The sequence below is a fragment of the Nymphaea colorata genome, chromosome 14 (assembly GCF_008831285.2).
Source record: "Nymphaea colorata isolate Beijing-Zhang1983 chromosome 14, ASM883128v2, whole genome shotgun sequence".
Classification (NCBI taxonomy): Eukaryota; Viridiplantae; Streptophyta; class Magnoliopsida; order Nymphaeales; family Nymphaeaceae; genus Nymphaea; species Nymphaea colorata.
In genome coordinates this window covers 7,206,906-7,234,155 of record NC_045151.1, presented here as the reverse complement: position 1 = coordinate 7,234,155, position 27,250 = coordinate 7,206,906, and the positions used below count along the sequence as shown (strand labels likewise).

Here is a 27,250-nt window from a genome sequence, read left to right as displayed (position 1 = left end):
TAAGCACTCTAAAAACTTGTGCACAACCCAAGCCACAACAGGCGTATCTTGTTTCCCAGATATCATTCAAAACTAGGATGATACATAAATTGATGCTCTATTTAGAGAATCTAGATTGCACCAAATTTTAATAGGTCCAGCCCTGACACATGGGCAGCAGGACAGGACAGGTAGTTGATTTGTGTGCAAGTTAAGATTTCTATCAGATACAAGATCTTCATTCCTGTTCAAGACAATGCATTTTTGACTAAGCATCCTCGCCGCCAGAAAGCATCAGGGCTCCTCCAGAGCAAGAACCAAGTATACCGGTAATCATGATCTTCAGTCAAATTTCTTTGGCTTAAGGTTTCCCTTGGGGATTTTACTGAGGAGACCCGAGTCCAACTTTTTGTAATGGCCCTGAAGCTTACCTAAGACACTGTAAGCAAATCCATCTACTTGATCCTCATATCTTTCATAGAGCACGGGCAATGTGTGGGCAGCAACAAACCCTGCTCAATTCAAGGTGAGAACTACAGTAGAGAGCAGAACTACCATAAATGGGCTGAGATTCATGATGCTTTAATAAGCTTTAATGTACTTTCAGATGAATGAAAATCATAGTTACCAAAAAATGCATAGGTAGGGAAACAGGCTTGTCAGGAAAACATGTTCCAGAAGCACAAAAGACAATGCTTTGAAGCATGGCAGGTAGGTGCTTAGTTCTTTCCTTTCCCCCATAATAGAAACTTATTTGTAGCTAGAAATCTGTTTTGGGTGGGAGTGGGGAAAGAAGGTAGGTGCTTAGTTCTTTCCTTTCCCCATAATAAAAACTTGTAGCTAGAAATCTGTTTTGGGTGGGAGGGGGGAAAGAAGCTAGGACGCCAGGTCTAGGTGGGTTCCTGTTACGTGGACCCAGCCCTTCAATGTATTTTCCAGTGGATCAGGGGGGTTTGGGCACGTCACCTGGCAATGTGGCTATGCCACTGGGTTCCATCCTCACTTCCCCCCATGCTTTCTGGTGGAGAGGAAGCTTACTTTTCTTGCTTTTATTGTTTTTTCCTTTTCTAATTTCATTTTCCACTCGTTTTATAGATTTCTTCCTGTTCAATTCTTGACTTGTTTTTTACTCCTAGTTGATTTCTGGTTTTCCCTCCGCACCACTTCCATTTCCCAATATCACAACTTTGGTGAAAACCAAAAAGGACTAGAAAAAAGCTGTCACATGGACACGGCAAAATGGGCCGCGTACCAGTGTCGACACTCCGACACCTGGATACCGACACTTGGACACAGCAAGATACGTTTTGGATCGGGTCTGGGTCAGACCCGATCCAAACCACTTTACTAACCTGACATTCTTTGTTTGAGACTTTCTTTCTTATGACTTATGAGATTGGTGATGAACAATGTTTTGTTTGAGAGTCTGAGACTTAATTTAATGTTTTTTTTATTTTATTATCCTTTTTAATTTTTTAGAATATAAAATTCATCATGTCTGCGTATCCTAAAATTTTGAGAATTGCCGTGTCCGCGTACCCGTACCCATACCCTTATCGTACCCGTGTGACATAGGAAAAAAGAAAAAGAAGTGAATCATCATGAAGTAAAAAAAAAAGTAATCTTAATCTTCACTGTAGCACTCTCAGGTTAGTATGAAAAAAAATGTAATTGACTCCATAACAATCGACAAATCCGTAATATTTACAGTACCCATTACCACAATTAAGGGCAGTAATAATAAGCACAAAGGAACTTTCAGAAAAAACACCTACCGTTTGTCAACAACCAATAAACATTCAAATTGTTGGAGAAAGTCATTCTCTACTACTTCCTTTAGAGTCTAAGTAGTCAAAATGAAAGTCATTGCTTAGTTAACCTGGCTCAAAATCCTAGTCAGCACTCAAAAGGAGCTTCAAAAATAAAAATTGAAAAGGAACTAGAAAAAGATAACATGAACAAAGAAAATCCTACTTATTGTGCACCTGTTAAAAAAGGAGCCTCCACACTTTGCATTTATGCAGCTACCATGAAACTTAAGCACTAGACTTGTCCTAAGTGCAGCTTTGATGTTTTCACTACATATAATTGTGGTTAATGATACATATAAGAATTTGCGCCAGGAAACTTTAAATTGATATTTTTAGGAAGAATATAACACATAAATTTTCCAACTTCTTAGACGATATCAAGTGCTTAATTTATTAACTAACAGGAGATAAAACGTCAATTGACTTTCTTTTAAAACATTTTGTGTATGTTTTAGTTACTTCCTATGTTACATGGACACTTCAAAAAATATGAAGTATCAGTGTCCGACCAGTTCTGTAACACGGGTACTTCTCCTTTGGTACTCCACCAAAGAAGGAGTACCCGACTGGTACCGGTACGAGTACGGCACCCGGTACGCCAATTAAAAGCGTTGACCGTACCGGGTACGGTCAACGCATTGGAGGCCATATGCGTCCATTTTTGGACACGATCAAAGTTGACCGAATCCAAATATGTCCGTTTTTTTATTTTAACGATTATTTGATTTTATCTTTTAAAACTATTTTAACGTTAAAAAACCTTAAGTTCGAAACCCTTTTTCGTTTTAAGTTTTAAGGTTTTCTCCTCTCCTCTCCGGCAACGGCAGCAGCAGCGAAGGCAGGGGCGCGGCGAACGCAGGGTCCTCTCCGGCAACGACAACAGCGAAACAAAGGCGACAGCAGCGGCAGACCGGCAGTGGCAACTGTGAGGGTATTTTTCTTTTTTTTTTCATTTTCCACCCCTGCCTTCGCCGCCAGCGACGACCGGCAACGACAGTCGTCGATCTTGAGATGACAGTCGAGTTATTGCCGGCAGCGGACCATACCGGCGACGACAGTTGTCGATCTTGATTCTTGAGACTGTTTTTTGTGTTTTGTTTGCGTCTGTTTTTTGTGTTCTATTTTCCAACTGTTTGTGTTTGTGTTTGCATATCTGTTTGTGTTTCTGTTCCCTTTATTTGACCTCTTAATCAGAAAACGACCAGCAATAACTCGACGGTCACTCAAACATGATCTTGAGCCGGCAACGGCAGGTTCTGAGATATATCGTTTCGTGATCATCTCTGCGTCTTCCCTAGTCATTGCTGTGATATATCGTTTCGTGAGAGGATTCGTCTATTTGGAATGATCCTCGTTTCTATTGATTTTGTGTTGCAACTCTTTTGCTAGGTGCTTTCAAACATAAGTTGTAATGGTTGTTGACAAAGGAAAAGAAATGATGCCTACAGGAAGCGGAAATGTAGAAAGCAGTAGTGGTAGTGTTAATACCACTACAGTAGAGAAGGATAATCCATCTCAGCCTCTTTGGCGCTATGTGAAGAAACTATCAAAAGGACCAGGTGGTGGTGGGAATGTAATGTTTTCTTGCAAATTTTGTGATATGATGTTCACGGGCTCTTATACACGTTGCAAGGCACATTTGTTGCATATTTCTGGCGTTGGAATTAGACCATGCCCAAAAGTTACCAATGAGGAGATTAAGATATTCAAAAAAGAACAAGATGCAGCTGAGACGAAGAAATCTTCATCCAAGTCAAGTGTGTCTGTTCCTCTTTATGCTACTGAAGGAGGTGAAGATCCTTCAAAGAAAAGAAAAACATTAGCACAAGCATTCAATGATGAATTTAAGAGAGCTAAACTTTGATTAACCTCGAAAGAATCCCTAACTCCTCTTTATATAGACTAGAGGAGAGGGATAAGTTACAAGAAAGTCATTAAAAAGAGACATTATTACACAAGTGCCCTCTCAAGCCTAATACTGAGTATAAACACGTCTTAACACTCCCCCTCAAGTTGGAGCGTATATGTCAAACAAGCTCAACTTGGAACAACAACTTTGGAATGGTCCTCTTGCAAGAGCTTTAGTAAAAATATCAGCAGTTTGCCCTGTAGTTGAAATATGGGAGGTACTTACAAACCCCGTTTGAATCATGTCTCTGGTATAGTGACAATCTACTTCAACATGCTTGGTTCTCTCATGGAAAGCAGGATTATTAGCAATAAACAGAGCAGCTTTATTATCACCTAACAATTGCATAGGAAGAGGCACTTCCACAGTAAGATCCAACATCAGAGATCTAACCCACATAACTTCAGCAGTAGCCTGAGCCATAGCTCTATACTCAGATTCTGCACTTGATGTGGCAACCACTGTCTGCTTCTTACTCTTCCATGTGACCAAGTTGGATCCAATAAACACACAAAACCCAGTAGTGGATTTTCTGTCAAGGTGACATCCCGCATAATCAGCATCAACATACACAGATATAGTGAGAGATGTACCATTTTGAAAGAAGAGTCCCATTCCTGGTGAATTTTTTAGATACCTGAGAATCATCATAGCAGCATCCCAATGGACTTTCTTGGGCTTATCCATAAATTGACTCACTCTGCTGACAGCATAGGCAATATCAGGTCGAGTAACAGTGATATATAGGAGCTTCCCAACAATCCCTCTATATTGTCTAGCATCAACATCTTCAGTATCATCATCATACAAGCGAGTATTGATGTCCATGGGTGTAGAGGCAGGTCGACATCCTAGCATACCTGTCTCTTGCAAAACATCAGTAACGTATTTCCTTTGGCACATGATAAGACCCTTCTGATTTCTGGCAAACTCAATACCTAGGAAATAGCGTAGCTCACCAAGATCCTTGGTGACAAAGTGTCGTCCAAGGACGCCCTTGATGTTGGAAATCCCCTGAATATCATCCCCTGTAACAATGATATCATCAACATAGATAAGAACTATCACTGTACCTATAGAAGTTTTCTTGACAAAAAGGGAATGATCAGCCGAAGAACGTCTGAAGCCCTCATTCTCAATATTCTCTGATAATTTTTGGAACCAAGCTCGAGGACTTTGTTTCAGACCATAAATTGCCTTTCTCAATCTGCACACTTTCTGACACTCCCTCTCAGCAACAAACCCTGGTGGTTGCTGCATATACACTTCTTCATGGAGGTCACCATACAGAAATGCATTTTTGACATCAAGCTGTGATAGAGACCAATTCTTGCTGACGGCAACAGCGAGAAGAACCCGTAAAGAAGCATGTCGTGCCACAGGAGAGAAGGTATCATAATAATCAACCCCATAAGTCTGAGTATAGCCTTTAGCAACCAGGCGAGCCTTATATCTCTCAATGCTGCCATCTGCTCTGTATTTAACAGTAAATACCCATCGACAACCAACAATAGCTGCATCAAATGAAGGAGTAACTAGTGTCCAGGTGCCTCTAGACTGAAGGGCATCCATCTCTTCTTGCATAGCTGCGGCCCATTTGGGATCAGAAAGAGCGTCCATGGGAGTCTGTGGAAGAGCTACAGCCGACAGTCCCTTGACAAACTGTCGGTAAGTAGGAGTGAGTCTAGCCATGGATAAATGACCAGAGAGAGGATGCAAAGTGCAACTGCGTTTGCCTTTCCTTTGAGCAATGGGCATATCAAGTTCATTAATATGAGGACCAGGAGCATGCTCTGGAGAGTCCCCTGTGTCATCATCACATAAAGAATTGTCAGCAGGATTTGTGTGTTCAGGAAGTACCTTGGGCATGCTGGGTGAAGGCACAGGAGCACAGGGGGCAGGTTGAACAGGTTTAGTGCGACGTTGGTAGATAGCCCCAAAACGCAAAGCAACGGGTTGTGGATAACTCATGAGAGGTAAAGGAAGGTGGACTTCATCACTAAATTCAGGCACCCTTAATTGAGTTCCATTTGGAGAGAAATAAGAGGTTGACTCAAAAAATGTAACATCAGCACTCACATAATATCGACGAGTAGAAGGATCATAACAACGATATCCCTTTTGAGTGCGGGAATAACCAACAAAGATCGTTTTGATAGCCCGAGGGGATAACTTATCTCTCCTAGGACCAAGCAACTGAACAAAGGCAACACATCCAAAAATACGAGGTGCAACAGAAAACAATTCTCTGTCAGGAAAAAGAACAGAGAAAGGAATAAGATCTCCCAACACAGATGACGGCATGCGATTAATAAGATAGCATGCTGTAAGAACAGCATCTCCCCAATAAGAATGGGGAACATGGCTGTGTATGATAATGGTTCTGGCGACATCAAGAATATGGCGGTGTTTTCTTTCAGCAACCCCGTTTTGTTGAGAGGTATAGGCACAAGAAGTTTGGTGAATGATACCCTTATTCCTGAAAAATTGTTCTAAAGAGGAAGCACAGAACTCAAGAGCATTGTCAGAGCGCACAATCTTGACACAAGTATCAAACTGAGTCAGAATTTCATTGATAAAATTTTTGATTACATGACCCGCTTCAGATTTGTGTTTCATAAGAAAAACCCAACTAACACGACTGTAATCATCAACAGCAACAAGATAATACCGATGACCCTGAAGGTCAGAAGTACGACTCGGGCCCCAAACATCAAAATGAAGTAACTCAAACACAGAGTGGCTACTTCTACTGGACCGCGGAGGAAAGGATGACCGATGGTGTTAGACTAACTGACAAGACTCACATTGAAAAGACGACTTATGAGACAGCTGAGGGAGAACATGCAGCAGTTTCTGAAACGGGAGATGTCCAAAACGTAAATGCCAAGTATAAGCCGAGGATGAGGACGACCCCGACGAGGTAGATCCAGCAAAGGGAAAGGAATGCACTAGCCTGTAGAGACCTCCCTGTTCACGGCCACTGCCAATCACCCTGCCCGTCAGTATATCCTGAAACTCAAGAGAGGAAGAGTCAAATATAGCACGACAATTTAATTCTCTGGTAATCTGACTGATAGAAAGTAGGCTATGGGGGAATTCTGGTGCATGAAGAACGTGCTGCAGCGGCAATGATGAAGTAAGTTGGACCTCTCCATGTCCAACAACTGGTGAATATTTTCCATCTGCTAGAATAACCGAACGACCCGGTGGAGTAGGGACGTAAGAGGTGAATTGCGTCTTATCCCCACAGAGATGTGTCGATGCACCAGAATCAATAAGCCAATCTGTAGTGTCAGGAGCAGAGCAGACTGTACAGGCAGAATACATACCAGATGAAGAAGCACTCGCAGCGGTAGGAACAGTAGAAGTGGTCGGACTAGGGGCTTGATGGGCGCTGTCGCCAATCAAGTGCCTCAACTGAGAGAGAATGTCATCTACATGCAGCTCACTGGAGGAGGCAGTGTGCTGAGGCTTAGGCTGCTCAGGAGAATCAGTAGATACAATCTGATTTGCAAAAGCTGGACGGCCATGTTTCTGCCAACACTTATCCACAGTATGACCAATGCGGTGACAAAACTGACATACAGGGCGCGAAGGGGTATTGCCACGGCCACGGCCCCCTCGTCCTCTGGCAAAAAAGGGTCCACCTCTGCCACGAGTAGCAAGCATAGCAGAAGTGGTATCAGGAACAGTCGATGCAGAGTTCGGAATTCTGCTGAGCCTACTGTAAGCCTCATCAATAGGAGGAATCGAGGGACTAGTAAGCATTTGGTTCTTTGCGGATTCATAAACAGAGTCTAAACCAGAAAGAAAGACCCCTACCATAAGCATATCTCTGTATGCCTTTTGTTGTTCACACTTGCATGCGGGAAAGTAGCTATTCAGTCTCTCAAACATGGATTTGAGACTAGAATAATAAGTGTGAAGAGGTCGGCCATCTTGTCGCATCTGATGAATATCATGATGAAGCTGCATAATGCGCGTTTCATTTCTCGCCTGTGAATACGTGGCAGCAAGGGAATCCCACATATCCTTTGCACTGTCCTTGTGCAAGACTTCATTTGCAATTTCTTGAGAGAGAGTACCAACAATCCATACCATAACCATCGAATTATCTTTAAACCAAGTAGTATATTTTCCTACCTTCTGTACGGGCTCGGGCTCCAATATGAGATGTTCCTTCTCATGAGCGATCAAGGTTCTTTTTACTTGCATGGCCCACATCTCGTAATTACCCCCATCCATTTTGGTGATAATGCTGGAAAATGGGGAACTCTTCATCTCTCCCGACGATACAAAGGAAGAGGGATTAGCGCCACTGCTAATTTCAGACATCTTTCAACACAAAGGAGGAAACCGAGCCACGGAATAGGAAGTGCAGGCAAAAAGAATACAATCACATATCGAAAGACAACATGCTGATCATGAAGCAATATGCAGTTAACGCATGTAGCAATCCAGAAGTCTGATCGGCGGGAAGAGGCAACAGCAGAGCTGAACGAAGAGAGATACCAGAGACGGCGCTGAGAAGAAAATCAGCGTGCAGAACCGCGAGCAGAGCAGCGGCAGAACAGCGGCGGAGCAGCGTGCAGCGGAGGAGCAGCGTGCAGAGCAGCGGCGGAGCAGTAGCAGCGGAAAGACGCTGAGAGGAAAAACAGCGTTGAGGCGGCGGCGAAGATGACAGGCGGAGCAGCAACGGGCGCAGGCGTTCAGTCTGCTGGGCGGAGCAACGGCAGAGTGCACACGCGGCGGCGGCGCAGGCGGACGGGCGCAGGCGGCGCAGGGCGACGAGAGGCAGCAGGGCTGGGTCGGGCGGCAATGGACAGGGCGGGGTCGGGCGGCAATGGACAGGGCTGGGTCGGGCGGCGGCAGCTGACGCCGATCAGGCGGCGGCCGGCGTCGCTCAGTCGGCGACAACTCGCTGAGGAGGAGACGGCTGGTGCTCTGATACCATGATGAATTTAAGAGAGCTAAACTTTGATTAACCTCGAAAGAATCCCTAACTCCTCTTTATATAGACTAGAGGAGAGGGATAAGTTACAAGAAAGTCATTAAAAAGAGACATTATTACACAAGTGCCCTCTCAAGCCTAATACTGAGTATAAACACGTCTTAACATTCAATAATATGGGAAGGATGGATAGAAGGATCGGAAGGTTCTTTTTTGCAAGTTCACTTCCTTTTAATGTAGCCAGAAGTCCTTATTGGAAAGATGTTGTTACAGGTTTGGCTAATTGCAGTTGGAGTGGTTATGTACCCCCGAGTTCAGAGAAGTTAAGAACAGTAATTCTTACAGAAAAAAAGGCAAACATTGAAAAATTATTAGAGAAGAAGAAATTTTCGTGGATACAATATGGAGTATCCATTGTTTCTGACGGGTGGACTGATATACAAAGGCGGCCACTGATAAATTTTATTGCTTATTCGCTTCATGGACCAATCTTCTTGAAATGTGTTGATACATCTGGGGAGTATAAAGATGCTGAGTATTTAAAAGGGTTATTTATAAAAGTCATCAAAAAAGTGGGTGAAGATAATGTTGTGCAACTTATTATTGATAATGCTCCAGTTTGCCAACGAGCAGGAATGAATTTAGCAAGTGATCCCAAGTATAGTCACATATTCTGGACTCCTTGTGTGGCACACAGTATAAATCTAGCACTTAAAAGTATTTGCAACCCATCAAAAGATGATCCAAATGCCGGTTTCTTGTGTTCATGGATTGAGGAGCTTGAGCATGATGTCAGAAACATTAGAAATTTTGTTGTAAGCCACAACAATGCTTTTGCTATATTTAATAGGCATTCTGATTTGAAATTGTCGAAGGTAGCAAAGACTCGTTTTGCATCCATTATTGTAATGATAAAAAGAATAAAGCAGGTGAAACATGCATTAACACTTATGGTGACTGACAATGATTGAGAGTTTTATCGGAATGATGACATTGTGAAGGCTCCAGAAATTAAAAAATGCATTTTAGTTGATGAATGGTGGGATAAAGTTACATATTTTTTGCAGTTTACAAAGCCGATTTGGCAGATGCCGAGAGAAGTAGATAAAGAAGGGCCTGTGCTTCATAAACTTTATGATATGTGGGATAACATTATTGAAAAAATTCAAAACATCATTTTTAGACATGAGAAGAAGAATGTTGCACTTGATGATTCTGAGTTTTTCGATCATGTGCATAGAATTTTAGTAAGAAGATGAAACAAAAGCAATAACCCTTTCCAAATATTATGGACAAACATGGTTGGCAGGAGGTAGTGGTCGTGTTCCTCCTAATCGAGATCTAGAAATATCAAAAAATAGGGAGATATGTTTGGGAAGACTATATTTTGATTCTCATCGGTTGAAGATAATAAATGAGTTTGCGACCTTCTCTGGTGGAAGAAATTATTCAATACAAGCTGCAATGGCAAGAGATGAAGAAGATCCTGTTAATTGGTGGTTATGTTTTGGAGCATCGACACCAAATCTCCAACAACTTGCATTGAAGTTAATATCTCAACCTGCAACCTCTTCATGTTGTGAAAGAAATTGGAGCACTTATTCTCAAATTCACAACATCAAGAGAAATAAGCTAACTAGTAAGCGAGCAGAAGATTTAGTTTATGTCCACTCCAACCTACGCTTACTTTCACGTACTTCAAATGATTACAGGTATTTCTTTCTTTTTGTATCTTTGATATGTATACATATTACATATGTATATTATGTTGGTTGTTTAAAGTTAATATTAACTTAAATCATATTTTGATTTTGATGCAACTTGCAGTTCAAGATCATCCAAGTATTGGGATGTTAATCCAGAAGACATTTGACGTAGAACTTGAAGGAGAACATGATTTGCATGCTCTTAATATGGATCTTCCAGAACCTGTTGTTCTTTTTAATCTTGATGATGCAATTGAGGAGTGCGGAGAATGAAATCAACAAAGTTGATGTATTTTGAATGTTAATTATGAGACTGAGGAGAATGAGAATCAAGAATGATAAATTTTGGATTATGATTTATGAATATGTTATTTTGTTTGTAATTTTTGATATATATATGTGCAAATATGTTTTTTTTTTTAATTTTTTTGACATATATATGTATATGTGCATGTGTGTGTACGGCCGTACCCCCGTACCCAAGTTTTTTAAAAATGGTCTGTACCCGTACCAGCACCGGCACCCGTACCCGTACCTATGTGACATAGCCGGCCAGGTACCGCACCGACACTCATCGACACTTCCAAGACACTCCATTTTTTAACTATGATAGTTTTGAGCAGCTGTGTTGCTTATTTCTCTCTTCTTTTTTATCTTTCCCCCCTTCACTCACTTCCCCCTTTCTTTCTCATTTTCCCCCCTCTTTTGTTAAGCACACCCTTGTCTCTCTCTCCCTCTCTTTACGGCTCCGGTCCTTTTAAAAAAGTAAAACAGAAGGTCCGTTCTTTGTCTACACCCCTTGTTGTCATTTAAAGAGGATGACAAGGGTCTATGATCATGTTAAAAAAAGATGACCAGAAGTCATCTTTTAGAAACATTTTTTTTAAAAACTTTATTTTATTTAATTAAAATTCTCATTGGACAGAAGTAGCGTTAATACTTAATATAAATGTAAACAAATAAATCTATTAAACAGTTAACTAATTAATTATACAAAAGATTTTAAATCAGCATTGACATGTTTTACACTTCAAAATTTGTTTTATACATTTTATATATATATATATATATATATATATAGGTGTGTCCAAATGTCTAATCTTTTAAGGCATACCACGTCCAACACTCGTACCTGTCTTTGACATTGACACCCGCATCCGTGTCCATGCAACGTAGGTTACTACATTAGTCTTTTTTCGCACTCCTTCCCCCACATTCAATTTTTACCCAACCCATCTCTTCCTCTCCTCATCATCACCACTCCAGTCAATAGTCATGAATTATTTTACAATATCATGATATAAATGTGGACAAGGAAGAAAGGATAGAGGAAAAAGAGGGAAGCAATAAATAAGCATCTTGGATTTATTCTTGGATCAATTCTACTCCATGCTACATTACATTTCTTTCTCGCTATTATGCATCAAACTTTTGTGGTCCTTATAGGAAACAAATCCTATCAAAACTCCCTCTTGCATTTTATGCAGAACAAGAGTTGCTAGACCAGCAACCAAAAACAGATTGCATGGAAATTGCAACAATAAGTAGCCATTCCAATTTGGATGATTGTATGTTGGATATGTAAAATGCTAGTGATGCCATATAAATAAGCAAATCCTTTGAAAATAAAAAATACTAAAAATCACATCCAAGGTTCGTTTAAATTATGATGACATGGACTCTTGCCTGAGACTCAGGATTCCATATAGATTCTCCTTCCTAATGTCTACTTAGTGTTTCTGGTTAGGGTAATGTAATTCAAATCCAGATTACAGAACCAGCACTGAAGATGATATTGGTTGTATCACTTGTACGTTAAGTGACAGACTTGAACATGACTTCAGTGCTTCTCAACCACTTTGCTTGAACACGGATAACCAATAGTTGTTACAGACTTATAACAACAGACTGATATTGGACAGAACTGAGATCCTTGAGTCACTTATAGCATCAAACCTAAGGCATAGGAACAGATGATAATTGTGGCTCTCTGAGGCCATTGTTAGAAACTATAATTTAAGAGAAAAGGTGGAGAAACATAACTTGACAAGCCAATGTGTCAGTACATGAAAGTAGTACTGAAGACAACTTACTCAAAATTGCATGGATATGAAAATAGGTTTATGAAAACCAATTAAATAAAATCTAACAATTTTTTATCAAGGAAAAAGGGTCATACCTAAGTATATTACAGTAAGAAAATTGCACCAGCTACCAATAATAGCAGCAGCCCATAAGCCTGCAGCAACCTAAAACAGAAGGTTAGCAATTTCAGATTGGCAAATAAGAGGTAGTGCATTCATGCTGAAGCTAAAAATATGTTAGCATAACCATCCAGAAATTATAAGAATGCAGACAAATATGTGAAGCAGTTAACAACTTTAAGCTACATCCACCAACAAACTTCTCTACAGTTCAGCAGAAGCAACTCATACCAAAAGGTGGTTGCAGCACTGAAGAAAGCATTGAGGACATTATATAAATGAAGCTTATTGATACACAGAGCCATAAAAGGAAATATTGCTCAAAGTTAAACACTAATAAAAAAGGAAATTAAGGAAAACAAGCAGAATAAGTCAAACGGATGAGAAAGGAAAAGAAATTTGAGCATATCCATTTAGATGTGAATTAAGGATCACATCTGCACAAGTTGGCCCTATCAATATACAGTTTGAAGTTTGAACTCAAAAAGGAAAGCCAACTTGACTCGTCCCTTACTTAGATGGCAGCAATAGAGTAACTGAAGAAAGGGCAAGCATATCCAAGATGCTACATATGCACATATCTGTTTGCCTAAAAGAGTATCTCCATAGAGAGCAAGTACATACTAAAAGAAATTGCTTCAAGTTTCTTCCAGATGCAACATCTTGAAGAAACCCCAGGAACAGGTTGAGTTGAGCTCCAAAAGAAATAGCTATGTTAACAAACAGCTCCTCAGGACAAACAACACGAGGGACTTGAGCTTGAGACCTGTGAAGTTGGAAAAGAGAAAATCTATTTTAAGATTATGGGTATACTGAGAGGAAAAATGCTCAAATAATGACAATCGCATTGATCCTGATAGCATTAGTACAAGAACACAAAATGTCAATTACCTGTTAACTAGCGCAGAAGCGTTGGACCACAGAAACACAATGCACATACCAATGAACAGTGCAAAGCAAATGAGAGATAACAAGTGATAGTTAAGCCATTCAAATAGGACCCAAATAGCTGTAGCACTAGCCAGAACTCCACCAGAGATTTTCTTGTTCCTCCACAGTAATACATCCGCAGCTATCCATTTAATAATAATAAAAAAAAGAACAATAAGAAAAACATTGGCAGGCTCTCTAGGATAAACAATCAAAATAAAGTAGCAACTTACACTTCCCACCGCCCAAGAGATGATGGATTGGCTTCTCACGTCCAAAGAGCCTATTAAACTGAGATTTTATAGAAGTATCTTCCTCAAAAAACCTTACAGATTTTTGCTTAGGAATATTCTCAGCAATAGTTTCTACCAAGCTATTCAAAATGTTCTCAGCAGCGGTGCTCGAGAGTTCTGGCATCTTTCTATCGTCAAATACACTGGGATAAATATCCATTTAAATGTCACATTTAAATAAACAGAGTTCCTAGTAAAAGAAAAATGTTTTAGACATGTTCTACTGAACTTATTAAGAGGAAGAATGCAATGAGAGAAAAATACAACAGCATACAAGGATAAGGCATAAATATTGCACATTTTCAATCTGCAATACAAACTGGACAGACACATGAACATGTGTAAAGATAGTTTCAAATGTTTCCTTTTTTCAGTTCCTTGAACAGACAGAGTGGGCGTGTGTCAGCACTTTCTAAGAAGAAAAGAAAGACAATGGGACCTGTAAGACCACGTTGGGAGGGGGGGTCGCTGGGGGTTGGTGGATGGGGACACTTGCTAGTTGCAAGGCACATGGAATGGTTTCCTCTTGCATTCTGTGTGATTCAACTAACTCCAAATCCAACATAATCGTTATTACATTTTGTATTTCCAACCCAAAGAAGAAGATATCAATAAACAAATGAAGCAAAACTCCACAAGATCAAATGGTGTTCCAATCTACACTTTTCATCTTCATATTTTCTACCCATAAGATCCACATGTAATCAAAACAATTTGCAAAATTTACCTAAGTCCTTTTTTTTTTCTTTTTTCCTCTTGCATTCTGTGTGATTCAACTAACTCCAAATCCAACATAATCGTTATTACATTTTGTATTTCCAACCCAAAGAAGAAGATATCAATAAACAAATGAAGCAAAACTCCACAAGATCAAATGGTGTTCCAATCTACACTTTTCATCTTCATATTTTCTACCCATAAGATCCACATGTAATCAAAACAATGGAGGTTACTCTTGACAAATTAGCTCAACCTCCTGACGTCATCCTCCATCTTTCCGTATGAACCAGAAGGCGAACACTTAAAAGGAACCATATTGTTTATAACATTTTCTAAGATTTAGCCCAAATTCTTTTCTGCGATCGTAGGAAACCTCATTATAGGTTCCAACCTCAAGAAAAAAAAAGTTCAAGAGCATAAAGTTTCTGGATGGGGAGAATCTGCTCCCCAACCTTTCTATTAGTTTCGTACGTTCACTCTTGAGATCAGAAATAAGATCTAAACGAAAATACAGGAGAAAATATCTATTAAGGATTATCGAGTATAAATTATGATATCCAGTTGGGAAAGCGAACAGCAAAACCAAAAGCAGGCAAGTTTTTCAAGTGTAAAGGTCACAAGACACGCTGATTTCTCTAGAGCGTCTTTCCCTTTTGTCCTAAAACCGCAAGTAAGAAGTTGACCGCCCCTTTAATCCTTAGTTGAACTTTATAGGAAGTAAAAGAAGTGGGCACAGTGAGAACAAAGAAAAAGGGGTAATGCATGTGACTTTTCATGAGTGCCGGGACATGACTACTTCATATAATAAGATTCTTCGGCTTTGAAAATTTAAACTGCAGCAGGAAAACATACTCTACCGCAACGAACGGCAGATGTCCATCGTGCGTCCGGACAAAATTCCACTTGACCATTCATCCTCGGATATTCCATCAAACAAGAACATATAAAAAAAACCCAAAGAAAAAGAGAAATCAACATGTCTCCTGAAGGTTTACAGATCAAAATGTTGATCTCTTGGCGGAGTAACTCATACTCACACCGTTCCACAAAAACGAAGCTGCAGAAGAAGAAGACGCTCCAAACTAACCCGATTAAGTTCTCAAAGTTCACTTCACCTCACAGGTTTCAGCTCCAATGCAGAAGATAGAAAATGGGACGAAGAAATGAATGGAAATCATGCGGTCACTGTAGAATTCAAACCCTAGCATTCTTTCCGCCCGAGGAAGAAAAGGACGAACAGAAAGAAGTATAATACGAAGAAAAAAGCAGAAAATGTCTGTAAGAGAGAGAGAGAGAGAGAGAAGCACCGTAACCAGCGACGTGAGAGAGAACGAAGTCACCGTGAACAGCGACGACGTCGTCGGACGGGAGTGGTGCGCGACTGAGGGAGGGAAAAGGGGGAGGGAGGAGCGTGGGGGGTTAGGAGTAGGACTGCAGTAGGAGCAACGGGAAGAGAGAGGCGCCATCGACTGTTCATCGCGTGAGGATAGATCATAGATGTGACCCAATCAGAATCAATCGGCCTGTCAATCAGACTGTGAGGATAAAACCGGAGCACTTTATGAGGACAGAACGGTAAAAGTGTCAGAAGAACTTTTCCAAATGACAAGTCTACCCTTAAATATGATCATAAATGACGAAAAGTAAGAAGGAACTGCCGGTAATCAAATATAACTAACTTGAGCTGATTCGAACTCGCTTGTGACTCGATCTATACCTGTTTAATAAATAAACTGAATTCAGGTTTTCGCTAAGGAATGAATTCGTACAGACAAACGGGCAAAGCAGGCTTGGCTCGGTTAAGCCCAAAAAAGATCGACAAAGAACATATTAACAGATATTTTCTTTTATTATCATGAAAACAAAGTTGCTTCAATAAGCCTTCTTCAAGCTAGCATGAGTTGGGTTTAAGGGCGTGTTTCTGCTTAAGAAAAAGTATTATATTTTAATAAATGACTCGTTTAGGTTCAAACCAAGCTGAGACAAGCATCTTTGCTTCACCTTAATCGGGCCAGTCATGCCTTGGTATGCTCGAGCTGAGCCAAGCTTTAAGTGGCCAACTCAAGTTCCACTCGAACGAGCCAAGAGTTCCACTCGAACTCGGCTAGGCTCGTGAACACCCTTAGGTGTGCTGTGTGAAGGGCTTGGGGTTTGATATAATATACTTTTACCGGCATGCGCTTCTCTCTCGTGATTTCACTTTTCAAAAGCTTGCGTGGTATACTTGCATGGTCTTTTTTTCACCGGATGAAGTGGCGTTGTCGATATCAATCCTCGTTGACTTCATTTGCTCAATAAAAAAAAAAAAAGATGTGATCAGCAACAAGAAATTCCTAGAAAATCAATGAACCCTGGATTCTTTCAAACTTCCACGTCCACATTGGTATTACATGATCTCAACCACAAACTTTTGTCACAACTTGGATCTACAAAGGTCCAGAAACAATCTGAACATGACTTGCAGAAAAGAAACATGTGTTAAGGCAATAAATAGTTTTCTCCGTAGTAGATAGTTCACATATGAAGCCACTAAATTAAATAGAAAGATTGGGAGATGAAAAGATAAAGTTCGAAAAAAAGAACTATATAAATAAGACACATCTCACAAACATGGAGTAATTAAGGGATCAGAATATCTATTAAGATGAGAATGCTGAAATTAAGGGATCGATTGGAGTAATCGTGTCTATGTAACGAAGCTCGTTCACGGTTGTTAGTTAAGGCAGCTATAAATATATAAGATCTATTAATGAAGGTAGCCTTCCATAAATAACTGATTACCACTGTCCAATTCACTATTTTTTCTTGATAAATCTTATCTTGGGCACCAATCTTAGGTCATTATTTTCAGACATACAGATTTTAGGTTTCTCACATGGTAACAGGATTTCCGGATAAATGCCATATAAGATCTAGTTTTACTATTATAGATAGACACAGTTTCAAATCATATATAGTTAAATAAAGCTAGATGCCAACGAGGCTTTTTATTCAGCTTAGTTAAATTACATGTTGGCCGACTCAATGCTTCATTAAGTTAGGTTTTCGGCCGGCTTGAAGTCCTTGCCAGGAGACCAGACCTGAATGGCTTAGTTTTCAGACCAAGCCCGACTTCCAATTTAATGTCTCTTGACCCGATACCCATTCTCGAAAGCACTTACTTTTATAAAAAAAGAAAAAAAAGGAAAAAAAAAAAAGATGGTAGGTTGAACCCTCGTAGGGAGGAGGAAGCATGTGGCAGGCCAATGGTGGTCCAATGTGGAAAATTTGACAAAGATTCAAATTCCAAATGGACACATATATTTCAAAATTAGTTAATTAATAAAATTAGATTTTGGGTCGGTCAGATTTGAATCGGATTTGCATATGGCTAAAAGTCATATTGCAATTGAATTCAGATATAACTTAAAAGTTGGATTCAGATCAAATTAAGATATGACTTAAAAGTCGGATTTATATAGGATATATAAATAACTTAAGGGTTGGTGGAACTTTAGGTTCCGCCTAGGATCTCCAACCAAGTTTGGCCTGCAACTCTGCGAGCAAGAGAGGAAGAAAGAAAGAAAACTAGAGAGAGAGAGATTTTTGGGGTTTACTTCCAAGGGTCCTCTCACAGGTTGATGTGTTAGAGAGAGATTCATCAAACTCTGGATATGCTAGGAATATATAGTCCAGCCCCTTAGGTTTTCCCCAACCCTAGCAGCAGTTAAGTGAGTGAGAGATTTTAGGTGAGCATTAAAGCTCGTAACTGCAAGTGGGCCCCCCTTGCAAGTACGATATGAATGGGTAGGGCTCATGGCCACTACCACTACCCAACATCTCCCACTTGGCCATGAGACCGCCAGTTTGCTTCCACTCTATGTAGGTTTTCTTTATTCAATTTGTTACATAGTTTTCCATAATTGGCTTTTCCAACGCAACCTAACCTTTTTCAAGGTTTACAGCGAGGTTTTTCATTCAATGGTTTTTCCTTCGCAACCTTTCAAATATTCAATATATATCACATTATAACATATTAAAACTTAATCTCATGTAGACTACAAGTTTTACATAAAACATTAAGAATTGTCTTGATTATAATACTAACAATCATATAAGCATTTGGAACGTGCATGCATATTCTCTTCTTATTCAACAAAGAGGCAAACCAGGAATTTCTTAGCCTCATACGGGCTACATGCTTGACAAATCATTTAGAATTCCTTTTGTTAAAAAATGTTAACAATCACTTGAATATATCATTTGTTTCATTCATGTATCTCAAACATTTAACTGTCATAAAACAAGGGTCAGCCTGGACTTTCCTAATGTATACTTACAAGTCAAATTAGAAGCTTATACCAAGTCCAGCACACAAGCTAATATGCATTAAAACACATGGAATATTTTCCTTTACTGTATTCCATAATTACTTAACTCCTTTAACAACAGGAGTTCCATAGCATTCATGCAATGCATTATATCATATGGCAAAGCAATATTAGCTTTTCAACTTAGTAAATGGCATATTCAAGTGTGCTCCCACTTATCAAATATTTACATAGTCATCAACTTGATTAGCGACACCTAATCTTTATTATGACTATTTAAGGGAATGAGCAATCAACCCATAGTCTATCATACAAGCACTTTTCATCTTGTATAATTTTCATCAATGTACTCTCTCATACAATGAGTTTCATTTAACTCATTAAGGTCAATACATAATTTTGACAACCCATGCATGCAATATACAATTCACATATCTCTACATATGTATACCACAAGATGATCAATAAGATCACTAATAAGCTTCAGTTGGACGTTTAATACCAAACTGATCTTAGTCGGTTCCTTACCTGACCGCTTATTAGCATATTCAATCAATCAAACTTGATCACCAAATAAATAGTCAGTTTTTGTACATGCAACAATTATTCACATATAATCATGAAGCTCATTACCCAGTCGGTTCATTACCAGACTAAACATCATAAGAATCGTGCACAGTTGATTCATTATTAAATTGTTTCCCAGTCGGTTCATTGTCAAACTGTTATTCAGTTGGTTCATTGCCAAACTGTTCCTCAGTCGGTTCATTTACAGACTGATTATCTGAATAAATCAGATCCTCCAGTAGATCATTATGATCTCCCACTGGATTATTGTATTCGGTATTCTTATTCGAACACTTAAAACTCATGCATAAAAAGAAAATGTCATATACCCTATTTTCATTTGGGTATCCAATACATATGTATTTGCAAACACATCGTTTCATTTTTAGATATGCATTTAACATGCACTATAGATCTCCAAGGATCTCAATATGGATCTAATTAGTGTGGATCTCATTATTTTCATGAGTATTATTTTATATCTCATGAAAAATTTAAAATCAAATTCATCCTCAAACAGAAACTTGCTTAATAGCAAACTAGCTTTGTTTGATCCTCAAATGAACAAATAACATAATATGCTTGGATCTAATATAAATAAGATATGAATGTTTAACCATATATCCAAATATATATTCAAATCCGAATCAATGATGTATATAAGGTGGATCTCAAACAATGAATAGATCCAATTCCAAAAGCCACATGAATATAAAGATTCAGATTATATTAGTATAGATCCAAACCAGAAACATCCACAATACAATTAATATGAGTTTAAAACACATGATCCTCATTGAAATATTATACAATATGATTCAACAACCATATTTGGATCATTGCTAACCCATCTCTCTTTTGAGAAAAACAAGTTATAATGTATTAGCACTTTGTGCTACAAAGCTTCAAACAAATGCATTTTTGCCAATATTAATTTTGGTCCAAGAGTATTATATTACATCTCTTGAGTATGCATTAAAACAAATTCATTTTCCTAAGAAAGAAAGGCAAATGAAGCTTTATTCAATGATTTTTAAGAATAACCTTTGGATCTAGAATGACAACACGTATTGCATTGCAGTATGATCATATCCAAAGGCAACCATGATAACATATATTGGAACTAAAACAACAGGATATGAATTATTCTCACATATCCAAACAAGTCAGTTTAGATCTGAAGCTAAACTTTACGTAATGGGGATTTCATTAGTTCAAATATGGAAATTTAGATCCAACCAGCAATATCCACAATACAATAATCTGAATTTAAAAAACACAAATGATCCATATGAAGTATTGTGCACTATGATTTCAATAACCATGCTTGGATCTAAACAATAGTCCAACTTTTGAACAAGGTGAAACAAGAAAAATTTCTCTACCTTGAGATGATGCATGTTTGTACCCAAACTAATCCATCACCCTTAAGAGTAAATAAAGCAAGTCTTTAAATCAAGACATTCAAATTTATACGGGTTTCAGTCCAAGAGTGTTACATTACACCTCTTGAATATATATTTTTAAACAAGTTCACCTCATTAATGGAATAAATAAAGCATTGTTCAATAGCACTCTAGAATGATTTGAATCTAAAAGGACAACAAATATCACAATATCATTGGATCCAAAAAGCAAACATGATATATTGTGTTTAGTAACAGTACGAGAATTTGGATCCAATGATTCAACCAAGTTAATTTGGATCTTAATGTATCACGACCCAACATAATGTTATAAGGATCTCACCATGTCTAAGAGTGTTGATTTACACCTCTTAGCATATCAACATGCGATAACATAATCATTCCTTCTAACTGGAATTCATCTTTAGCACTCTAGTGTTACACATTGCAAAAGTACAACTTGTAAAACCATTAGATCTAAAAATCAAAGCTCATAATATGTTTAGATCTAATATAGATCTTGAACAAGTCAAATCAGATCATGCTCCAAAAGAGTGCAACGTTTAGTGTGAGATCCAAATTCAACAACTGAATATGGATTTTGAAAACAAAAGTTTTGGTCATATCTAATATTTGCATAGACCCAAAATTAAGATGAATATTCATAAATCAAGTATAATAACATATACTTGAACCAACATAAACATGATATGGGTTTTTAACCAATATCCAAACAAATTTAGATCTGAATATCTCATGATTCAAACTGAATACAAATATGGATCTTAGGCAACAATCAGATCCAAAGCAAAAATCCAAATAATTATTTAAATTCAGATCTTACTCATGTGGATCCACATACAATAATATCAACACTATAATTGATATGTATTTAAACAAATAAAGAGGATCCAAATTTAAATTTAATATGAATGTTTTTCAACATAATATCCATATCCAAATACGACACAAGGTTTATAACGTCATTGGGTCATGCACACACAAAATACCAAAATTGCATAATCATACATACCTGTTGCTAACTATTTTTCAGTTTTTACCTTAACTCCCACTCTTGAAGACATTACTAAATTAATTTCATAACAAGTATAAAACAATAACAAGGAGAATAATATATCAAGGATTTCCAAAGCCTTTCTAAGATATCACTTAAAACAAGGAAAACCCATATTAATTTTTTTTTTTTTCGTGAGTTTCCCTTCTTATTTCCAAACTGTCTTGGGAACCCTTTTCTATAATATTAATAAGCTTGAGTGGTACTTGTATGCAATTTTACAAAACAGCTCGGTCTTCTACCGAAATTATAAAACAATTTTCTGGAACCCTCTTTCAGAAATTTATAATAAGTTTGAGGGTATTACCATGCAATTTCATTTAAAATCACGGTCTTCTGCTGAAATTGCAAAATAATTTATCGAAACCCTCTTTTAGATAATTATAATAAGTCAGAGGGTACCATTGCGCAATTTCGTATAAATTTCTAGGTTTTCACCGAAATTAACTTTCGCAAACCTCTTTTTGAAAACGTTTTTCGCAAAAACGTTGCGGCATTAATTTATCAAAATTGTAACAGTGTTTTTGCAAATTATGCAAAACTGGTGGCCTGTTGTAATTTTCACACTTTTGGTATAAATACCCCTCCGAACCGTTTTTTCACTCATTTTTCGCTCGATCTTCTCTCTCCTCGAGCGAGAGCTGCCTCCTCTTCCTCTCATCTCGTCCGGCGGTGGAGCTCCCATCGCCGCCACCGCCTTCTCCCTCTTCGTCCTCGCGCCTCACCCGACGGTGCTGCTTCCACCGGCGCGACCTCCCTCCTCTCGCTCGTCCGGCGAAGGCTTCTTCCTCAACTCTCCATCCCCAAAATCAGAGAGGAGAAGCTCCCCGGCTCACGCGAGAGTTCCCTCCTCGCCTGATTCGCCCGACGGTGGAGCTTCCGTCGTCCTCCACCATTCCTTCAGCCACCCAAAGCCAGCCCGAGCGGGAGAGGAAGCTCCGATAGTGGGTTTCCACACCACCGCCTCCTCTGCTCACGGTTTCCAGCATCGTCAACAGGGGGAATCCGGCAGGAGAAAGGGATGACAGGAGGAGTTCTGCTCGACGGGCGTTCCTTATTTTCCCCAAATCATCTCTGCCACTCGTATGAGGCAAAAGACTAGTTTCCAGTCGGGTGGACGATTCCCTCCACTTGTTGGTAACCCTAATTTGTTTCTTTGCTTTCCTCGTTTTTGTGTGTTTGTTTTACCCTTGCTGGATGTCGAGCAGAGCAGGCCTTGTCCTCTGTCGGCTTCGTTCAAAGCCGTTTTCTTTTTCAGACATGCGTGCTCTGCCCTTGGGATTGAATGTAGTTTGGTTTCTCAAGGATGAACACACATAACATAATACAGGAAACCGAGGGTTTCAAAGTTCAATCGATACCAATATGCCTCACTCCTAGCATGCTTTGTTTTCTTGAAAATCATAAGAAAGTAGAACCTAGAGCATTATATTTCCATTCCAGCATATAACCTTTCACGCAGGGATTCAGATTTAGGTGTGCACACACATAGATCCATCATTATATCATGCAACATATATATATCTCTATATCACAGGCACTGCTACGGTCGAGTTCACTTACTTGGAATTCGACAAAAAATGGCTCTGATACCACTGTTGGAACTTTAGGTTCCGCCCAGGATCTCCAACCAAGTTTGGCCTGCAACTCTGCGAGCAAGAGAGGAAGAAAGAAAGAAAAGTAGAGAGAGAGATTTTTGGGGTTTACTTCCAAGGGGCCTCTCACAGGTTGATGTGTTAGAGAGAGATTCATCAAACTCTGGATATGCTAGGAATATATAGTCCAGCCCCTTAGGTTTTCCCCAACCCTAGCAGCGGTTAAGTGAGTGAGAGATTTTAGGTGAGCATTAAAGCTCGTAACTGCAAGTGGGCCCCCCTTGCAGTTACGATATGAATGGGTAGGGCTCATGGCCACTACCACTACCCAACAAGGGTCATATTCAATACAGATTTGAATGTAACCTAAAAGTTTGATTAAAATACAATTTGGATGTAGATTTAAAACTCGGATTCAAATATAGTACAACCTTTTTTCATCCGTGTTTGAATCCAAGTCTGAATATGAATATATAAATATTTGAAAAAATGAATATAGTAAAAGGTATATCCAACTCAAATTCGATCTATTGACATCCCACCTGGCCTGACCCGACTAATTTTTTAACCTGGCAAGTCCACAGGTCAATTAGCCAATTCAGGCTTGGTCCACCATGGGCGTGGTATGCGGATCACGAAATCTTGGTGATCTTCTCTATCTAATGAATGGAAGAGACTTCTCTGTCTAATGAATGGAAGAGATCGTTTTGAAATAGTCCACAATGAAAAGAGCAATCACTCATTCTTCAAACCACCACTTTTGGTTTTGACAAGAGATGTTACCAAAACAAGGAAAAAACATTAACCTTTCCTTCTCTATCGTTAGCGAACCTGTACGTGCCGTGTAAGAAACTAAGGAACCATATAAGTACTTGACAGCTTGCTATTGGCGATAATATATGACATGCATTTCCGTTTTGCTGCTTCCTATATAGTTGTAGCCGCCCATCTTGACAGTTCACGAAATTGACCCTAAGTTCGTCTCGAACAGTGTTCTGCTGCATAATAAACGATGTCATAAAGTTTTTGCTCTAATTACCTTATTTATCAATTTAAAAACTTCGGAAAGGAAAAATGAAATAAAGTTTAGTCATAAGTAGAGCATGAACCTCCTAAAATGCACGCTACAAGTGTGGCAATGCTAAGCTGCAAACTTTCTCTCTCTCTCTCTCTCTCATGCCCATCAATCTCTCAACAAACTAACAAAATTTTCTTTGTGGTCTGGACTAATTCCCTTCTTCCCCTACAATTCCAACCACCCACCTCCTCCCTATAAAGTTCATAAAGGCCCCTCACCATAATCTTAGGAGAACTCATTAGCAATCGATCATCTCAATCTCTGAAACCGGTGAAGTCGTGAGCAAAAATGGCTCACAAACTCTGCCTGGTCATGCTAACCCTTCTCCTCCTCTGCCATTATTCCAGAGCTGCCCGAACCCTTGCAGAGTCACCGGCGCCCCAGCCCAGCGCGGCCGCATCCGCCAACTCCACGGACCTCACCACCGTGCCCGCAGACAGCTCCGCCACCGCCACCGATCCTGGCATCCCTGACATCTCCGCCATTCCTGATTTGAATATCGATATACCTGACATAAATTTGCCCACCGTTGCCTCCACTCAGCTGCTTCCTTCCCTCCCTCGCATCCCTTTTGTCACCTATATACCGGACATGAAATTCCCTACTATCCCTTTCTTCCGGTCTCCCTAGTTTTAAGGGTTCCGTTCCTGCTTCTGTTGGCGCCTAATGTCAAAGTAATTGATCAGTAGTTTGATTTTCAGTGTTCTGTCTCTATATTTTTCTCTTATATAATACCTTGTATATACTGAACTCTCAATATATATATATATATATATAGAGGGAGAGAGAGAGAATGAAAGATGTTCTATTTCTAACCAATGTCGAAAAGATTGAGAAAGTCAATCATTCACAACAAGGATTCTTCTAAAAGTTAAGGATTAGTAATTCTTTTTAGAAATCGAATGGATTATGTCTTATACATATGCAAGGAAGGTAACCAAAAAAGAAAGAAAATGAATTCTTTCTTTTATCACTTACCAGTCATGCGAGATGAAAGTCTCATGCAAGGTTTTGAATGAAAGAAAGAAGTGATGAATCCTCTTTTTGACTTTGGGTCTTCCACTCTAGTGGTTGTTTTTCTTTTTGTTACTTCCAAAGTAGTTGTTTCAGGTTCAACCACTCAAATTTTTGATTTATATTTCTCATCGAAAAATGACATCTTCTAAGTGATTGATGATGACTCTGCTATCACTCACCTATTTAACAATGTCATTTGTCTAAAACAGATGGATGCAATGACAGAGCCAAAAATTTGATGCTGAGGGGCCCCGATCAGCTGGGGCGGAGCAAGGATTTTGTTTCGGGGCAGGCCAAATTGTTCAACCTCGGATCTGGGTACAGAACCCAAATAAAAAAAATACATTGCACAACTAACAATTTTTTATTTTTCAAATGTATTTTTTTTTAAGTTAGTTAGGGTGGGGCCATGGCCTAAGCAGGCCCCCACCTCCCTCTGCCCCTGTCGATCAATCTCATTGGTTAAATGGGTTAGGCACTAACCCAGGCCTCGTGTGGACATTGCATTTGCTGAACTTGGGTCCAACTCCATTGTATTAGAAGTTTTAAAGGACTGGTGTAGGCAGTGGCCCACACCAGTCTATATATAGTAGCTCCACTAATGGATGAATAGATGGTAGAAAGAAAAACAAGAAGAAAAATGTATAAATTACTATTAAATGATGGAAAATATCTATCACATTTTTCTTGTTTGTTTTCCTAATCATCCATCACGTTATATTAGACAACTCTGGTTAGATGATTGGATGACTTTGAAAAGTTAAAAACCACCGGCTACCTCTATGATGAGATGATTATTTTTTATTTTATTTTATATCGCTAAAAACTGTTGCAAAAAATGCATTTTTGATAGCTTTCCTTAGCCACGCTTTAAGCGATGTGATACAACCTTTTGGGATGGTCTTCAGTGACACAAAATGAAAAAAAAAAAAAAATCATCCAACAAGGTTGATTTCAATCTCTCTCTCATATATATATATATATATATATCGTGCACAATATTTTGCTGCAAAACCATCTAGTGACCATCAAATGGTTACACTTAATGTTGCCGATTTGACATTCTCAACTGTATTTTTCATTTAGACCTGCGCGTCGGGCCGCCGGCCCGATAATTTTTAAATAATAATTTTTATTATTAGTAATATATGTTTTATTGTTAAAAATTATTTTATATTAAAAAAATTGTTTTCCATTTTATTATAACCTGGCTGGGCTCAAGTTTCGGACATCGAGCTGGCCAGGACCCAATTCTTACCGGACTGGCTCGATGCCCAAATCTATTTTCATTTGAAAGGTAACTATTCTGTCTAGAGCTGCCCGGCTACAAGAAGCCACTCTTTGATTCTCAGGAATAGAGCTGTAAAAGCGAATATTGAAAATTCCCATTGCACCTGCCGGGTGAGAATGCATGGACTAGCTATCATCGCAGCCAAGGAGAATCAGAAGCAAATTGATTTAGTTTTTTGTTGAGGGGGGATGGGTCTAATGGCCTTGTGTTAGAAATGCAGAAGCAGCAGTGATTCACATTTGTATATTGCTAGAACTCAGTATGGAATGATTTTGGCGTTAAATATATGTTCTTTTTCTTTCTTAATAAAAACACAGAGTGAAGATCATGAGGATATATAGCCGAGTCAGTTCTGGCATTAACTAGTTAGTATGCGGTTCAATGGTTTGAATAATATCTCCGTAA

At 39.0% G+C, this 27,250-nt stretch overlaps 1 protein-coding gene and 1 long non-coding RNA gene across 8 annotated transcripts; one reads left to right on the top strand and one right to left on the bottom strand.

Moving 5' to 3' along the window:
* LOC116267779 (reticulon-like protein B8) lies at positions 1 to 23,609 on the bottom strand. 7 transcript variants are annotated; one of them, XM_050075282.1, is made up of 6 exons: positions 15,814 to 15,995; positions 13,727 to 13,976; positions 13,455 to 13,635; positions 13,188 to 13,329; positions 12,539 to 12,608; positions 500 to 2,057 (listed from the first exon to the last, which is right to left on the bottom strand). In XM_050075282.1, exons 2-6 carry the CDS (start codon positions 13,944 to 13,946, stop codon positions 2,023 to 2,025), a joined length of 648 nt encoding a protein of 215 aa, XP_049931239.1. In that variant the 5' UTR covers positions 13,947 to 13,976; positions 15,814 to 15,995; the 3' UTR covers positions 500 to 2,022. The 7 variants fall into 7 exon arrangements, with proteins under 7 accessions (XP_031505533.1, XP_049931239.1, XP_049931236.1 ...); XM_050075279.1 differs by lacking the exons at positions 500 to 2,057; positions 15,814 to 15,995 and adding exons at positions 3,783 to 4,943; positions 23,428 to 23,609 and having other exon boundaries at positions 13,727 to 13,929; XM_050075277.1 differs by lacking the exon at positions 500 to 2,057 and adding an exon at positions 3,783 to 4,943 and having other exon boundaries at positions 15,814 to 16,013.
* Positions 19,682 to 26,233, top strand: LOC116267781 (uncharacterized). Its single transcript, XR_007572104.1, has 2 exons — positions 19,682 to 23,001; positions 25,764 to 26,233. It is a non-coding gene; the product is annotated as an uncharacterized LOC116267781 (long non-coding RNA).
* The last annotated feature ends 1,017 nt before the right edge of the window (positions 26,234 to 27,250 follow it).

Coding starts and splice junctions, on each gene's coding strand:
- LOC116267779 (XM_050075277.1), bottom strand. CDS start 13,946: ATGGATATTTATCCCAGTGTATTTGACGATAGAAAGATGCCAGAACTC. Junction 12,609..13,187: donor ACTTGAAGCAATTTCTTTTA/GTATGTACTTGC, acceptor CTTCTGTTTTAG/GTTGCTGCAGGCTTATGGGC. Junction 4,944..12,538: donor TCTTACTGTAATATACTTAG/GTATGACCCTTT, acceptor AGCAACCACCAG/GGTTTGTTGCTGAGAGGGAG.